Source organism: Narcine bancroftii, chromosome 13, assembly GCF_036971445.1.
Source record: "Narcine bancroftii isolate sNarBan1 chromosome 13, sNarBan1.hap1, whole genome shotgun sequence".
Taxonomy (NCBI): Eukaryota; Metazoa; Chordata; class Chondrichthyes; order Torpediniformes; family Narcinidae; genus Narcine; species Narcine bancroftii.
This window is the reverse complement of record NC_091481.1, coordinates 63,552,257-63,570,268: the sequence shown is the minus strand read 5'-3', so window position 1 is coordinate 63,570,268 and position 18,012 is coordinate 63,552,257. Positions and strand designations below refer to the sequence as shown.

The window sequence follows — 18,012 nt, the reverse complement described above, 5'->3', positions numbered from 1 at the left end:
TCTAGCCAAATGGTATTAACATCATCTTCTCCAGCTTCCATTAAACTCCTCCTTCTTCTTCCTCCAGACTCCCTTCCCTCTAGTCCTCTCTCTCTCTCTCTCTCTCTCTCTCTCTTTCTCTCTCTCTCTCTCTCTATCTCTCTCTCTCTCTCTCTCCCTTTCCCCTCTGACTCCTTTCACAGAGCCAAAATCAACTCTCTACTTTCCTCTTATATCCAATAAACACAATTTGGCTGTTGGTCAGGACTCCTCCCCCTCCCAGTCTTCCACCACTCCCCCCCCTCCCAGTGTTTAATTGAGACGCCTGTCTGCTTTTAGTTCAGAAGGGCTCAAGCCCGAAACGTCAGGAATATATCTTTACCTCCTATGGACGCTGCGAGACCAGCTGAGTTCCTCCAGCATTAACTGTGTGATTTTACCAACTCTGTTCTTCAACCTGGAGCCACACATAACCCCAACTGGATAAGAATGGTGGATTTCCTCATTGGCGAACTGGGTGGATTATTGAACAATAATTAAAATTACTCTGAGAGCATTTTAATTTTGTATTTGTTTACCAAATGAATGCCCCAAGGGAGAGATTTGAATGCGTTCAGTAACCTCACTACAGTGCTAGCATGCCTTGCCTATGGAACGCTTTGCCCTCTTGCAGGCATTTAAAACCCTGTTGTGGCCGATTTCTTGGCCTGTCCCATCTTCTGCCTGAACGTTCCAAACCTTGGTGGGATCTCAGCCTCCGAATGCTTAGTTTGCAAGGCGCTTTGCTAGCATTCGATGTGTCCACCGCAGTTCCTTTCGACTCGATGCGCGAAGGGTGCTTCTCCTTCTCAAAGAGCGTGTTTCTTACTGATATTTTGTATTTGGTATTGAAGGTCTCTAGTATTTTTTTAAACTGCTATTTAAGTATTCAAATAAAGTGAATTTGTCTGAAATTATGTCATTTTCCTTTTTAACCATCCAGGATAAGGGGATCTTTTCCAAGTTCAGGTTTATTGCCACCTGACTTGCACGTATACAACCAGACGAAGCAGCATTTCTCCAGACCACGGTGCACACACAATACACAGCACATAGTATATGAGGGGGACAGATGGAGTATATGTGAATAGGCTCTTCCCCTTGAGGGAAGGTGAGATTGGAATGAGGGGTCATAAGTTAAGGATTAGGGGGAAAAACTTTAGAAGAAACATAAGAGGGGGCTTCAGAGAGTGGTAGCCGAGTGGAATGACCTTCCAGAAGAGGTGGTTGCAGCAGGGTCGATTTTGTAATTTAAGAGGAGGTTGGATGAGTGCATGGATGTGAAGGGATTGGCGGGTTATGGACAGGGAGCAGGTAGGTGGGACTATAGGAGATCACTTAAATTGGTGCGGACTAGAGGGGCCGATATGGCCTGTTTCCATACCGTAAATTGTTATATAATTAAAAATAAAATTATAAATATTTTGGGATGGTTAACTCGGTTGCGAGATACCATTTATCGATCTACAGCCTGTGAGGGCAGCACGGTTGGCGAAGCTCACAGTGCTATCGACCAGGGTTCAAAACCGGCCCTGTCTGTAAGGAGTTTGTGCATTCTCCCTGTGCCTCCTCTGGGTGCTCCAGTTTCCTCGCACTGTTCAAAATGTGCCACAGTTGTAGGTCAATTAGGTGCAAATTGGGTAGCAAGGGGTTCGAGGACTGAAAGAGCCTGTTACCGCGCTGTATGTCAAAAACATTTTTAAATTAAAATTTAAGATCTTCCCTGCCTGGCAGTTCTGATTTTGATTCTGCTGTCTCTATTTCTTGATGGTAGAGAGTCAAAGACACTGATGCTGGATGGATTAAAAGGAGTTTGAGGGCCAACTTTTTCACGCAGAGGGTGGTGCAGTGGGTCTCAACCTTTTTCTTCCCACTCACATCCCACTTTAAGTAATCCCTAGCCCATTGGGGCTCTGTGATTAGTAAGAGATTACTTAAGGTGGTCTGTGGGTGGGAAGGGAAGGTTGAGAATCACTGCTCTGGACCCAATTGTTACTGAAATATTTGGCTTGAGAAAAATTGTCATTGGCCCATTTCCTTTGGAGTTGTGAAACCGTGCATATAACGAGTCAATGAGGGACGATTAAAACACAGATAATCTGTGGTTTTCAAACTCTGGCAGCGCCCTGGTGGTATCTCCCTCTACCTGCCTCGGCACCAACCCCTCCCCCACCTGTCAAATACCCCATCACCTCCTAGCCCCTCCCCTTCACCCCATATTAACCCTTCCCACCTCAGTCTCAATAAAGGGTCCTGACCCAAAAAGTTGACAGACCTTTGATATCCATGGATGCTGCTTGACCTGCTGAGTTCTTCCAGCTTTGTATTGTTTGCACGTTGGCTATTGCAGATGCGGGTTCGAATCCCACGCTGTCTGTAAGGAGTTTGTCCATTCTTCCTGTGTCTGTGCAGGTTTTCCCCGGGGACCCACTGTTCAAAACATCCCAGGGATTGTAGGTTAATCAGGATATTTGGGCAGCATCAGCTTGAAGACTGGAAGGGCCGTATGTCTACATTTAATTTAAAATTTATTTTGCTTCAGATATTCACAGATTATCTGTGTTTTGCTCCTTTTTTGATTTCCCGTTGTTATGCATTTAATTTTGTACTGCACCCCTCAGTGAATTACAGCAGAACTCTGACGATCCTTAACCCAACTATTTCGAAAGCTCAATACTTTGGCATCCCATTCACCAGGTGACTCATCCTTCCAGTTCACACATTATATTCACCTGGCTGAAATATTTGTTGTGGTGAACCCACAACAACCTCACACTCAGTGTCACCAAAACCAAGGAGCTGATCTCCGGAGGATCTTTCCTGAACCCAAACACTAACAGCATCGTGAACAAAGACCTCTGCTTCCCTGGGAGTTTGCGGAGGTTCGTGTGATACCAGAAACCCTGGCAAACTTCTGCAGAAGGTGTGCTGACCGGCTGCATCACGGTCTGGTATGGCGACACCAACACCCCCGAGCCTAAAGCTCTGCTAAAGGTCGTGGACACATCCCAGGACATCCCAGGCACAACCTTCCCCACCATCGAGAGCATCTACAGGGAACGCTGCTGTCAGAGAGCAGCAGCAATCATAAGGATCCACACCGCCCAAGCCATGCCCTCTTCACTCTGCTGCCATTAGGGAAAAGACGAACACTCAATGGCACAAGGACAGCTTCTTCCCTGCTGCATCAGATTCCTGAATAATCAATGAACCAAAGACCCTGCCTTACTTTTCGAGGACTCTTTATTTTTTTTTAATATATAGTAATGTTGCAAGCTGGTTATAATATGAATGTTTGCACTATGATGCAAAACACCAAATTTCACGACTTGTTCATGACAATAAATCCTGATTCTGATTATGGTCTGGATCCAATTACACAGAAGGGTGTTAAGTCCTGGGGGAACAAACCACTGACCTAGCCAAAATAATGATATTGCATGCAATATTATAATAATAAATAATAATATCAGGGCATCTCCCACGCCACAGCAAAAGCCTGAAGTAGGGCTTGAACCTGCGACCTCCAGATCCCACACCACCAGCGAGCATGGGGACACCTCCCACAAGAGGCGGCGGCGGCGGGCGCCGGAGTGACGTCACGACGTTCCTTGACGTAACGCGCGCCGGCGACGCCTATAAAAATCCCGCCCGGTGACGTCACTCGGCAGTGTTTACTTCCGGCGAGCTGCGAGAACTCCGTTTGAATGACAGGTTCGGGGCTCCGACGGGATTCTCCTCCAGTCCCCCCGCAGCCAGGAGTGACAGCGCTGGCGCCTTGGCCTCCCGCCGGCGAGCAGGGCGGCGTTTCCTTGGCGGCCTGTGTGTGAGCAAAAGATTTATTCCTGCAGAAATACGTTGGCGGCGGCGGGGAGGGGCAGAGCATATGGATTGGCTAATGGGGTAAGTTCCCGCCTGATTTCCAGTTTTACTCTTATAATTTATGTGGGAAAAGAATGGCTTTTTTTGCACGCATTTTTAACTAACGGGGATTTGGGGGGGGTCGCTGAGTACGCATGCTCCTCGGGTGCAGTGCTGCCCGTGGGAGTTGTAGTTTTCGGTGGCCTCAGCGGATGGGAGGTGGCGCGGACTGGGGACTACAAGTACCGGGATGCATCGCGCCGGCCCGCCCCCGCTGTCAAGGGCTTGAGGGGCGCGCGCCGTCCCTTTTCGTCTCTCCCCTCGCCCCAGGCGGCAGCGGCGCATGCGCGCTGGCAGCCTTCCTCCCCATGTGTACTGGGATTTGCCCCACACCTGGACAGTGATGGGGGCAAAGGTTGTGCATTGGCACACGGTGCATCAGGCCCCCCCCAGGTTGGAGCCAACCCAACTGGCCCCTTCATCAGGGAGGGGGAGGGGGGGGGAGATTTGTCAGTCAGGGCAGGTTGATTAAGTAAAAGCACAATGCTGGAGAAACTCAGCAGGTCCAACAGTGTATGCCGCAAAGATAAAGATACAGAACCAACGCTTTGGGCTTGAGCCCTTCATCAAGGTACGAGCAAAATGTAGGCAGGTGATTTACTACAAGTATAGAAGCCTAATAGCCTGAAATTGCCTGATCTAAGCAAGTTCAGTCCTGGAGGAGAGACAGGTGCTGTCGGCTTCTTTGAGGGGCGCTGGACAAAGAGGTAACTCTCTGTCTGCCTTATGGTGGACAGAAGTTTGCAAAAATTTCATGGATGTTACATTCTAAATGTGACAATAATGGATCCTTTAAAACTCAAAAGTCTTCAGATGCCGTGGTTGAAGGAAAAAACTATGCTGGAGAAATTCAGCAGGTCAAACAATGTATTTTGTATAATGGGGATAAAAGTACATTACTGTCGTTTTAATACAGGTTGATTAACTATTTGGCCACTGAGTTGGTTTGTGTTTCACGAATATGGCCCGTCGAGTCTGGCTCCATTTTTCATTAAAGTCATGGCTGATCTACCTGTGGACTCTGCTCCACAGATCTACCTGTTCTTCTTGGCCCTTGTTTCCCCTACTATTCAACTATCTACCTGTGTCTTAAATACATTCAATAGGATTGCCTCTACTGCTTCATTAGGCAGGGAATTCCACCAATGCACTATTACATATAACATTACAGCACAACGGTACAGGCCTTTTGTCCCTTGATATTGTGCTGACTTGTATATTCCTATCAAAAAGAAAATTAAACCCTTCCTACCACTTAAATGCCTCCACCACCATCCCTGGCAAGGCATTCCACAACTCTCTATGTAAAAAAAAATTACTCTGACGCCTCCCCTGAACTTTTCTCGCTGAACTTTCCTCCCTTCCCTCTGTACAATTGCTGTTCCTGCCCTGGCAATAAGGCGCTGGCCGTCCATCTTATCTATTGCCTCTCAGAATCTTGTAGACCTCTGTTAAGTCTCCCCTCATCCTTTTTTGGTCCAAAGAGAAAAGTCAGAGCTCTGCTAACCTTGCCTCATAAGTCTTATTTTCAAATCCCAGCAACATCCTGGTAAATCTCCTGTGCATCCTCTCCGTAGCTTCCACATCCTTCCTGTGATGAGGTAACCAGAACTGAACAATACTTATAAGTGCGGTCTCACTTAAAGATTTGTAGAACTGTAACATGACCTTTTGACTCGTGAACTCATTCTTTGGGAGAAGCAGTTCTTCCTCGTCTCTGTCAGAAATCTGCTCCAATCTTAAGACCATGTCTGCTTTTTCTAAACATATTTCCCAGTGCAAAGACTTTTAAACTTCAGACTAGATACTTTTTATTGTCATGTAATAAAAGCTAAATATTATATTATACAAAATTGCCTTTAGTCTGTTGTACGCCAGACAAATATTTGCTATTAGCATTGCCCAATACCTCTTATAGTAAGACAGAGAACCAAAGAAGAGTCCTCCAGCTTCCCAACAGCCTCTGCAGCCACACACGACTGCAGTTCCATTCAATCCATCAGCAACCCGAGCCCAGATCCAAACCTCCGACAAGATGAGGAAGCCTTCAGTGCCCAGGGCCCTTTGAGAGCCCCTTTGCCCTCAACAACATCTTGAATCCCTTGTTCCTTTCATAATTATTTACGACCCCCCCCCCCCATCCCCAATCTTTGTAAACTTCAATATATATTGTCCCAGGCAGCTCGACCTCCTCATAAACTAACCTTGTAAACTAACTCCCTCATTTCTAGAATCAGCCTGTTGAATGACCTCTGCACTGCCTTCAGTGCCAATAGACCACCAGAATTGAACACTACTCCAGGGTAAACCTCACCAATACCCTCTACAGTTGCTGCAGGCCTTCCTGCTCTTAAGTTTAATCCTTCCATCAATAAAGACCTTTCCCTTATTTACCTGATGCACTTGCAAACTAACTTTTTGCAATTCATATACAAGCACTCCCAAGTCATCTGTGCAACAATGCTGCAATCTTTCACCATTTAAGTATTAGTCCGATTTACTATTTTTCCTTCAAAAGTAGATGACCACTTTCCAATATTGTACTCTATCTTCCAGACCCTTACTTAACCTATTTGGGCCATGTTGGACCTCCTATGGCCATGTCTTGTTCTTTACTTGTGCCAGGTTAAGATCTAGAAGGATTCATTTGTAGTTTCTGAGCTACCTTAACTCTCAAGAGTCATACAGCATGGAACCAAACCTTCAGCAGAACTCATGCATTCATGGCTAGTCCCATTTACAGTATATTTTGGTGGATAAGGCAATCTTCAGATAAGACAAGACCCCAATTTCAGTCTGAATGTCATGGTATTAGCTCATATCAATGGTAGAAGACGGACCATGAATGTGTTGACTGAACTGGTGGGTGTGGCTGGTAGGTTGGTGAAGCACCGTCACAAAGCAACTCAAAGTCTGTTGTTAACTTATATCTTAACCATTTTAAAAATGCATGGGATAAAGTGAGAGACTAGAATAAAAATCCTTCCAAAAGTGTTGTATCTTTACTGCAGTGGATGGTACGGAGGATGATTTATTGTGGGACATTGACACCAAAGCCGACTCTCCAGATTCTGATTGGTTTAGCGTCACATTGGTAATGGATTTTAGTCCAAAATAAAAATTGAGTAACATTACAGCAGCTTTTTAAAAAATATATTAGGATTGTGAAAATTTGTTATAGGGTGGGAATTTTAAGGTCACTCTTTTTCTATTTGGCCTGTAAGACAACCCTTTTTTCTTGGGTGCCTATCTGCCGAAATATACGGGTAGTCTATATAAAGGTAAAGGTTCCATATCATCATATAATACTACATTTAGAATGTAAAATACATGAAATTCTATTACCGTAAGGCAGACAGAGAGTTTCCACTTTGTCCAGCGCCCTCACAGAAACCTACAGCACCTGGCGATCCTGGTCGGTCTCCCCTCCAAGTACTGACCAATCCTGTGCCTGCTTGGCTTCCGAGATCAGACAATCCCAGACGTATTTCAGGCTATTAGCTATTCTCCTAATCCCCCTCTTAGAACATATTCCTTTAACCCATATACCTCTCCATTGAACATTGTAATTGTATCTTCTTCCCTTCCCAATTTGTTCCAGTTAAGGGTTATTCTCTGAGTGAAAACATTGCCCCTCAAGTCCCTCTTAAGTCTCTGCTCTCTAATTCTAGATTATACTTATCCTAGAAAAAAAGACTGGGCATTCACTTTAACCATGCCCTTCTGATTTTACAAACCTTGTTTCTCAGCCTCCTTTCCACTACAGATTAAAGACCTAGCTTCAACTCCCACTCTGTATAACTTGTCCTCCTGTCTGGCAACATCCTGGTGAATCTCTTCTGCACCACTTCCAACTTGCTGATTATCATTCTTGTTGCTGGATGACCAGAACTCCACGCAGTGCTGCAACTATGGCCTCATTGATACCCCATTCAGATTTCAGATTTATTGTCCGAGTACATGTGTGACATCACATACAGTCCTGAGATTCTTCCTCCTGCGCGTGATGCAGAATTACTCCTTATTGGAAATGCGAGGGAAAAAAAAACTGCACAATGTACACGTGTAAACAAATAAAAAATGTAAACAAACTGCAATATGGAGAGGGGGAAAAAACCCCAATCAAATGCAAAAGTAAGAGTCCTTAAATGATTGCCTGATTGAGTTTGTTGTTCAAGGAGTCTTGTGGTGCAGCTGTTCCTGAACCTGGTGGTGTGAATTTTGTGGTACCTCTACCTCTTTCCTGATGATAGCAGCAAGAACAGAGCGTGTGCTGGGTCATTAACCATTGCTGCTGCTCTCTGACGGCAGTAGATGTTCTTGATGGTGGGGAGAGTTTTGCCTGTGATGTCCTGGGCTGTGCCCATTACCATAATAGGACCCAATGAAGCCAAGCATGCCAAAAACTTTCTTCGCCATCCTGTCCACCTGAGTTACCCCTTTCTTGGCAATATGCTAAGGTCTTTCTGCTCTAAAACATTCTCCAAGGCAAATTTGACTTTATAACACCTTGTACTTGTTGAAGTTAAATTCTATATGTAGCTTCTGGGACCCACCTTCCCAATCCATTCCAACACCAATTTTGGTAATATTTGCAAACTTATGAATTTTCATTAGTGGAATTTGCTATATGATTAGTGGAATTCTATAATTTTTTTTGTAACTCCATAAATATTTTTTAATAGTAACGTTCTTCTACCTAGATTATTAAGGAAAAAAAAACTCATCCAGTAGTGGGAGAAGACTGGAAGAAATAGAAATGTGGAATTGTCGGAAACTGGCCTGATTACCGAATCTGAATTTGGAAATGATATTCCGCAAGGGTTATGGAATTGCCCCACACTTGATTTCAAAGACAGATGTTGATGTTCAGATTTATTGTCAGAGTACGTATGTGATATCACATACAACCCTGAGATTCTTTTTTCCTTTGAGCTAGGAACCACTTTCTGGTAGTACAAAAAAAAGTTCTCGGGAAATTAAAGAAAAATTGTTTTTCTACCTTTAATGCTATTAGACTAAAAACCAATGCCATAACAGGGATTTGTTGAGGTGGATTAGAGGAATAACCCAACAAAGCAGCTCACTTCTTGTTGCCTGACTGCTATTTGCAGAAATCCATGTTCATTAAATAATATTGCATTGTGGGCAAGCCTGAGGGAAGCCAAGCATATCATGAATTTAACTGGGAGAAATCGACGTCGAGTTGCATCGTATTGTGCTGGTCCAAATTAGAAACATTGCAGCGAAGAAATCAGTAGCTAAAGTAGGTCAGGCCTAAAGTGTCATAGATTCAGCATGTCTGCATTTTCAGGGTGGGAGCAAGATTAATTTCCAAATCATCTCAGCTTGCCTGAAATAATTGTTTCAAGAATTGAATACCCTTATGAAAGGTGATTGTGCAGTCTCTTTTCATTATTTAATACACCATCTGTGGAATAGTCTTTCATATGTTATCTTCACTTAGAGCTTTTCTTTATATGTGGCAGGATGTGGACTTATCATTAAGACATGCTCAAATTCAGACATTTCAGAAGTGGTTTAGAATCACAAAGGAGTTGCCTGACTGCATTACTTTAGTGGATTTGCATATTTCTTAACTCCTATCGGCAGGTGTTTCATGTTTGCATAAATAAACATTTTACAAGTTTGTAGCTGCAAGAACTTTACAAAGGGAAAAAAAGTGCTGGGTTACATTATGGGTATCTGAGAGCGTGATCACCATGTGGACAGAAGCATGGATAGGAAATGGTTAGAGCGATACAGGCCAAATGCAGGTAAAAGCGACGAGCTTGGTTGTCCTGAGTGTGTTGGCCCGATGGGCTTGCTTGTGCACTAAATACAGTAGGAGTCCAGAAATCCAGACCACCAAAAGATCCGAATTTTTCAAAAACTCTCCAACTTTTTAAATTTAGTGGGGTTTTGTGTGCGTGCTGAAGCCCACAGATGCACGGTGGCAACAATCGACAATGCTTGTTGAGTTTATTTTTCTTTAAAACTGCTCGTTTTGATAAATGAAGCATGCTATATTTGCTAATGAATAAACTATCAAAATGTACTTGTTCACCTCCTCTTTATTTCTCCTTAAATTTGAATTTTAAAAGTATTGCCCAAGAATTGGGAAATTCCGGCCCAACCTTTTCCCCGAGCAGTCTGGATTTTCAGGTTAGCTCTTTGACTCGAAGTTTGATATTGAACTGTATCTGATTAAATTATGGCAGAGAGAGAGATATTGTCAGCGGCATAAAGTGGTTTTCAAACTGCCCCCTAAACTTACATTCCACCTTAAGTAACATCTATTCCATAAATGCTCTGTGATTGGTAAGGGAGTGGTATGAGAGTGGGTGGGAAGGTCGAGAATCACTGCTCTAGACCCAATTGTGACTGAAATATTTTGCTTGAGAAAAATTACCATTGGCCCATTTCCTTTGGAGGTCTGAAACCGTGCACATAACGAGTCAATGGGGTACAATTAAAACAGTGGTTTTCAAACCTTTTTCTCTCCACTCACATACCACCTTAAGAAATCCCTTACTAATCACTGAGCATTTATGGCATAGGGATTATTTAAGGTGGAATGTGGGTTGGGGGGACAGTTTGAAAACCACTTGCTTAGAGTAAGAATTCCAGAGTTTGGGTATTGGAAAGCTAAGACTTTACATCATCAGTAGTGGAGTTTTAAGATTGAAGATAGCACGGACTAGGGAGCGCAAGACCTTGGGGTGCAAGTCCATTGCTCCCTGAAAATAAACAAAACAGTATTAAATTGAATTGGCCAAGTAGTGAAGATGGCATTTGGCACACTTGCACCATTGGCCAAGTAGTGAAGATGGCATTTGAAGATTGGCCGAGTAGTGAAGATGGCATTTGGCATGCTTGCACCATTGGCCAAGTAGTGAAGATGGCATTTGAAGATTGGCCGAGTAGTGAAGATGGCATTTGGCATGCTTGCACCATTGGCCAAGGCATTGAATGGAAAAGTTGGGACATCATGTTGTAGCTGTACAAATTGGTTAATCTGCACTTGGAGTATTATCTTTGTTTCAGATCCACCACAATACTGGAAAGATGTTGTAGCAGAAGAGATCAATCAGGATGTCGCCCATAATGGAAGGCTGTAATTATAAATGGAGATTGGGTTTATGCTGACTGGAACGTAGAATGTTTATTCAACTACAGAGGAATGGATATGACTTTTTCCCAGAATGTGGAAGTCTGGAACAAGAGGTTACAGGTTTGCAAAAGGGGAGAAATTTAAAAGAGATCTTAGGGGTTAGTTCTTCACACAGAGAGTGGTGGTTATCTAGAATGAGCTGCCAGAAGAGGTGTTAGAAGCAGGTAGAATGAAGTTCAGGTAAATGGAATTCATAATCAGGATTGGTTGTTATGAATTCAGTGTTTTGTGGAAGCATCACAGAGCAAACATTCAGATTAGAACCATCTTATGACATTGCTATAAAAAAATAAAAATAATAATAAGGCAGGAAAAGCGAGGCAATGTCCGTGGTTCATTAATCATTCAGGAATCTGATGGCAGCAGGGAAGAAGCTATCCTTGTGCCGCTGAGTGCTCGTCTTTAGTCTCCTGTACCTTTTCCCCAACGATAGCAGAGTGAAGAGGGCATTGCCTGGGTGTGGGGTCTTTGAAAGATGGCTGCTATTATAAGACACCGTCTCAAGTAGATGGCCTCGATCGAGTGGAGTCTGGTGCCCGTGATGTCGCAGGCTGAGTTAACAACTCTATGGAGATATTCTTGTCCTGATGAGAATTAGTGCCTCCGTGCCAGGCAGTGATGCAACCGCCCAGAATGCTCTCCACGGTCCACCTGTAGAAGTTTACAAGAGTCTTGCAGATTGGATTAATTTAGTGATACTGAAGTGTGTAATGGGTTTTGTATTCAAAAGAGATGGTGCTCAGCTGGTTTTCCTACTTTCTTGCCCCTTAAGCGAAGTTAGGGAGTGAATTAGCAAGGATGGTTGATTTGCATCCCTTGGCAACATCTTCGAAAAGGCACGACCTATTTCTCACAGTGGTATATCAGGTGTGGTTTGGGAAGTCGACTGAAAAATAAGTCTGTTTCGTCCTTTAAAAATGAGCTCTCCGGTGACGTTATTGGTAATGGTGTTCCCCGAAGTGGTTCAAAGGTGTCCACACTGAAAGTACCAGGTTTGATCATTGATCCATATCAGCTTGGTTTCTCTGCAATTAATGAGCCATGAAACAAATAGACCACAGTTGAGATTCTCAAGTAAAAAGTGGTCAGTGGGTTGATAGGCTTACCCAACTCCCCACCTAAGAAGCTGTATCTCTAAAATTATCACATTTTTTGGCAGCATAAATTAGATTATGCATTCCATATTAATCATGAAATTGTATGAGGGAAATGTTTGCATGGTGATGAGCCCAGGTAACAATAAAGAAGTAGCCATCAACTATCTTTTTATGTTCTTAACATTTGAATTTTTGACATTTAAAAAAAATGTAGACATACAGCATGGTAACGAGCCCTTCTGGCCCACGAACCAATTGACCTACAACCCCCATAAGTTTTGAAGAGTGGGAGCCATCCAGAGGAAACTCTGGCAAACATGGGGAGAATGTACAAACTCCTGACAGACAGCATCGGATTCGAACCCCAGTCACTGGCGCTGTAACAGCATCGCGCTAACTGCTATGTTAACCGTGCCACTCAGATCTGTCTCTCTTGCTCTCAGCATAAAATCTGTAAAGCAGAGTCTTTCCCAGAGTTCTGAATTGTTAGATAAAGGCCAAAAGACACAATATAAATTTTCAATAAAATTAAAAACATTTTGATATTGCTTACACGGCATTCACAGGGTTAATGTCTTGATTTTTTTTTTGCAATTGCAGGGCCTGCTCAGGCTTGTTGCTTTGCAGTTTGTTTCAATGAGATCATATATTTTAGTTTACAACACAATATTTTGTCGACCGATTTCATACTGTCTCCACCCTGTTTGCCTATCCCTATGGACATATTTTGAAAGATGATTTCCATCTTTCAGTTCATCTAGTGATCTGGTTGTGAAGAGTTGCAGTTGATCTTGCGGTCGAACACAAGCTAAATGGTGACCTTATCAGCAGGTCCACTGCCTAATAAATGCATTTATTTATAATTTATAATAAATGCCTAATAAATCTATTTGCATTCCAGCTGGTGAATAATTTCCAGCTTCTTAAACCAAAGATCATCTGCATATATGGCTTTATAATAAGTTGCTCCTTGCCAGAATTAACAAGGTGTGGATGTGACCCAACCCATGAAATATCTTGGAGGAAAAAGATACAAATAAACCTGCTGAAAATATCAGTGAATCAAAAGACGAGCAAGAGAAAAAACCTGAAGGAAGTAAATATTTGTAAAAATAACAGTATTAAAACAAAAAGGGTAGAACAAATCCCAAGGACCTGACGATTTATGTACCAGAGTTTTGAAAAAGATGGCTGTCGAGTTGGTAAACGTTTTGGTTATAATTTTTTAATTTAAATATTTTAATTAAGATTTTGATCGACAGCACAGTATCAGGCCCTTTTGGCCCTCGAGCCTGTGCCATCCTGATACGTCCAATTGACCTACGACCCTGGTATGTTTTGAACAGAGGGAAGAAACCCACACAGACGTAGGGAGAACGTACAAACTCCTTTCAGACGGGGCCGGATTTGAACTCGGATCACTGGCGCATTATGCTAACCACGCCGGCTTTAACCTTCCAATGATCTGCAGGGTTCACAGACCGTATGGGGTAGGCCATTTTAGACTGAGATGAGTCTAAAGATGAAAGTGGTAAATCTTAATTTTATTCAAAACATTTCAAAGTTCAGATTTATTGTCAAAGTAAATACATGACATTGCATGCAACCCTGAGATTCTTTTTAATGTGGGCAAAGCAAAATTCTACTTATCAGTTGTGCAAAAAAAACTATGCACAAGTAAAGATGTGTATACAAGAGAGAGAAATGTAAACAGAAAAAGATAAACAGACTGAAAAACAGAAGAAGAAATATTCAATAATAGATTCAAGTCCGATATCATCCGAATGCATAAGTACAACACGGCGTTCTCCAGTCCTTGGTGCAAACTATGCAGACACACAACCAGACATACGCAGGACAAATATACATATATAAAAATAAACATTATTTAGTAAATATGAGTGTCTCAGAGGGTCAGTGTGAACAATTCCTTCGGTTGTTCAGCATTCTCACTGCCCGTGGGAAGAAGCTGTTCTTCAGCCTGGTGTTTCTGGCTCTGATCCTCCCGTATCTCTTTCCTGATGGGAGCAGCTGAAAGATGCTGTGTGTGGGGTGGAAGGGGTCCTCAATGATTTTGTGTGCCCTCTTCAGGCAATGATCCCTGTAGATAATGTCAATGGGAGGGAGACTCCAGTGATCCTCTCTGCCACTCTTATGGTCCTGTGGATTGGCCTCCAATCCAATTCTCTGCACCAATCGTGTCGCCCTGTCAAGGATCCGGCCAGGCTGCTCTTGATGGAGCTCCTGTAGAAGATTGACATGATGGTAACCAAGTCGCTGTTGCTACTTCCTGACAAGAGAAGAGATATGTGTCCACACTAGGTCACTAGTTAAGTGAATGCCAAGGAATTTGTAGTGGAGTGTGTTCATTCCTGATGCTCCTGAGATCCACAATCATCATCTCCATCTTGTTGAGAGTCAGGTTGTTATTCTCATTCCATATGACGAGATTTTCCACCTCTTTTCAGTAGTGCAACTCTTCGTCGTTGCTGACGAGGCCGATTACTATCGTGTCATCTGCAAACTTGATGACTCTGTTGGAGCTGGATCTGATGATACAGTCCTGAGAGAGTAGCCTTAACAGGAACGGGCTGAGCACACAGCCCTGTGGTGTACCTGTGATTAGCGTGGCAGTGCTCAATGTTCTGGCCTTTCCATTAGGAAGTCCAGAATCCTGTTACAGAGAGGTGTGTTGAGTCCCAGCAAGGGCAGCTTCTCCACCAGCTTCTGGGGAATGATTGGATTAAATGCCAAGCTGAAGTCGATGGACAGCAGCCTGACATATGAGATGTCATTCTCCATGTGGACCAGAACTGAGTGAAGGGACAAGGTCATAGCATTGTCAGTGCAATGGTTTCGCCTATAGGTAAAATACATGTGAATTTTCCGCGTTTCTGCGGATTTCTGCATTTTTAAATCAATTTTTTTGTGTTTTTGAATGATTTCCACGTTCAGCAGCTTGGACCAGGACCCATCGGTCTCACTGTTACCTTCAAGCAGAAGTGCAACGGACCTCAGGTTCACGGCAGGCAGCAGCGGGAACCTCTAGCTCCTGGCAGGAGCGGGGCCTCGGTGGGGAGATGTTGGTGATCGGCGGCAAGCACTCGGTTCTTTTTCTCTTTGGTACTGGGATGATGGATTGTTGCAGTGAAGGTGTCCATAAAGACCTCTTGTCAAGTATGTGCCGTCCTTCAGTACCTGACCAGATACGTTGTCTGGTCCCGCTGCCTTGTGTGGGTTCGCCTTGAAAAGGGTTCTCCTCGCTCAACTGCTGCTGTGCAGGGGGTTCGTTCATCAGGGGGAACAGCTTTCTTCGGCGTGATCCTGTTCTTCTCATCGAACTGTGCATAGATGTTACATCTGTCTGGAAGGGAGGTGGTGTTGTCTTGAACTTGTGATCTGTTATGGTCTTGATCTTTTGCCTCCATGTGCCTTGCATAAATAATATCCAAAGTAAGAGTCCCTAAACAAGTCTTTGATTGAGTTTTGTTTAGGGGTCTTTGATGGAGGGGTAGCCACTATTGCTAAACTTGCTGGTACGCCTTGTGGCACCTATACTTCTTTCCTGATGGCAGCAGCAAGAACAGAGCGTGCACTGGGTGGGGTGGATCCTTGATGATCGCTGCAGCTCTCCGACGGCAGTGTTCCCTGTAGATGTTCTCGATGGTGGGGAGGGATTTGCCTGTGATGTCCTGTGTCCAGTATCTTTTGCAAGGCCTTCTGCTCAAAGATATCGCTGCCCCCATAGCAGGCACTCTTTCCACTGCACAGTTGTAGAAATTTGCCAAGTTTCTGACGTCATTCCGAAACTCCTGAGGAAGTCGAGGCGCTGACGTGCTTTCTTCATTAAGACATTGGTATGTGGGTTCCAGGGAAAGTTCTCCGAGATGGGGACTCCTAGGAATTTAAATGTGCTCACCCTCTCCACCTCTGATCTCTCAATGATCACTCTGGTTTCCCCTTCCACAATCAGCTCCTTGGTCTTTGTGACATTTAGAGCGAGGTTGTTGGTACAACATTCAGCCGTTTTCAATTTCCCTCCTGCGCGCTGACTTATCGGCCCTTTTCATACAAATGTAAATAGATTTCTGCATAAAGGAGGGACGTGGGGATGCTGCAGGGAAATGGCGCCAAGGTAGACGATCACCAATAACCTTGATCAATAATTTTTCTTCTTTGGCTTGGCTTCGCGGACGAAGATTTATGGAGGGGGTAAAAAAGTCCACGTCAGTTGCAGGCTCGTTTGTGGCTGACCAGTCCGATGCGGGACAGGCAGACACGATTGCAGCGGTTGCAAGGGAAAATTGGTTGGTTGGGGTTGGGTGTTGGGTTTTTCCTCCTTTGCCTTTTGTCAGTGAGGTGGGCTCTGCGGTCTTCTTCAAAGGAGGCTGCTGCCCGCCAAACTGTGATTAGGCTTAATAATGGATTAGGCTTAAATGGCCAAAGGACTTGCTTCTGCTCCTGTTTCTTGCAATTTATCTAAAGTGGACTGAATCAAGCAAAATGTAAAAGTCTTTTTTATTCTAACATCTTTCTATTCAATGTCTATGCCCCAGCCAGTTGTATCTACACGTAATATAAAATAATTAATCGAGAACCAAATAAGGCAAATTTGCTGGAAAACACACAGCAGGTCTTTAAATCACTGAAGTAAGAAAAACAGGTTCATGCTGTACCTGCTGTGATGAAATTTAAGAAATCCCTTCCTTTATTTCAGATTTCCTAGCATCTGCAACAATTTCTTTTCACAAAGGCAATTGGATCAGTGGTGTTGTAGGTTACAGGAGTCTGCAGATGTTGGAACCTGGAGCAAAACAATCTGCCAGAAGAACTCAGCTGCAGGGCAGCAATTGTGGGAGAAAAAGGACTTCATGTTTTGGATGGGAACTTGAAGTCTCGATGAAGAGTTTTGATAGAAACATATAGGATTATGAAAGGGTATGGATAGGATAGATGTAGGAAGGTTTTTTGAGCTGGTCGGGGAAACTAAAATGAGAGGACACAGTGTCAAGATTCGGGGGAGTAGATTTAGGACAGAGATGAGGAAAAATAGTTTTTCCCAGAGAGTAGTGAATGTTTGGAATTCTCTTTCCAGGGAAGTGGTTGAGGCTGCTTTATTAAACATATTTAAAATTCAGTTAGATCAATTTTTACATGAGAGAGGAATTAGGGGATATGGGGAGAAGGCAGGTAGGTGGAGTTAGGTCATAAATTAGATCAGCCATGGTCGTATTGAATGGTGGAGCAGGCTCGATGGGCCATTTTTGGCCTCCTCCTGTTCCTACTTCCAATGTTCCTATCTAAAATGTCGACGATACCTTTTCTTCTGCTGATGCTGCCCAGCCTGCTGACTTCTTCCAGTAGATTTTTTATATTGGTCTTGCAGATTATTCTTGTCAAAATATTGGGCTTTATCAGAATAAATACATTTTCTAAAAAAGTATCCACGACCGTTGAGATGACCTGAACACTGAGTGATTCGATCCTGGTCAACGCTGATTTATTGTTGTGATATCCTGGGTCAGATTTGCTTTCGTTAGTAATATAATGTTTGCCACCTTTTTACATGGCTTGACAGCTTAGATATCTGGTTTTTAATCTGGTTTGAAGCTCTTTAAGAGATTGTATATGACAAAAAAATTCTGTAATACTTGAAAATACATGTAGGTAAGGTAATGTGTAAATTAGATAGGACCATGGTTTGAAAAAAGGGATTTCTAGTTTAGTTTTTTTCTTCCTTTTGCCTCTTCAGATCTTTTATACCATGTGTCTGTCTGATAGGCTGCCTTGTTTATATGACTA

The 18,012-nt window shown here is 43.4% G+C and overlaps 1 protein-coding gene across 1 annotated transcript in view; it reads left to right on the top strand.

Moving 5' to 3' along the window:
* The first annotated feature begins 3,700 nt into the window (after nt 1-3,700).
* The window catches only part of LOC138748970 (MOB kinase activator 2-like), a 44,091-nt gene continuing 29,779 nt past the window's right edge, over nt 3,701-18,012 (top strand). Inside the window, exon 1 of the mRNA XM_069909949.1 lies at nt 3,701-3,921. Coding sequence (XP_069766050.1) covers nt 3,905-3,921 — 17 coding nt within the window. The 5' untranslated portion in view covers nt 3,701-3,904. The remainder of the gene's footprint in view (nt 3,922-18,012) is intronic.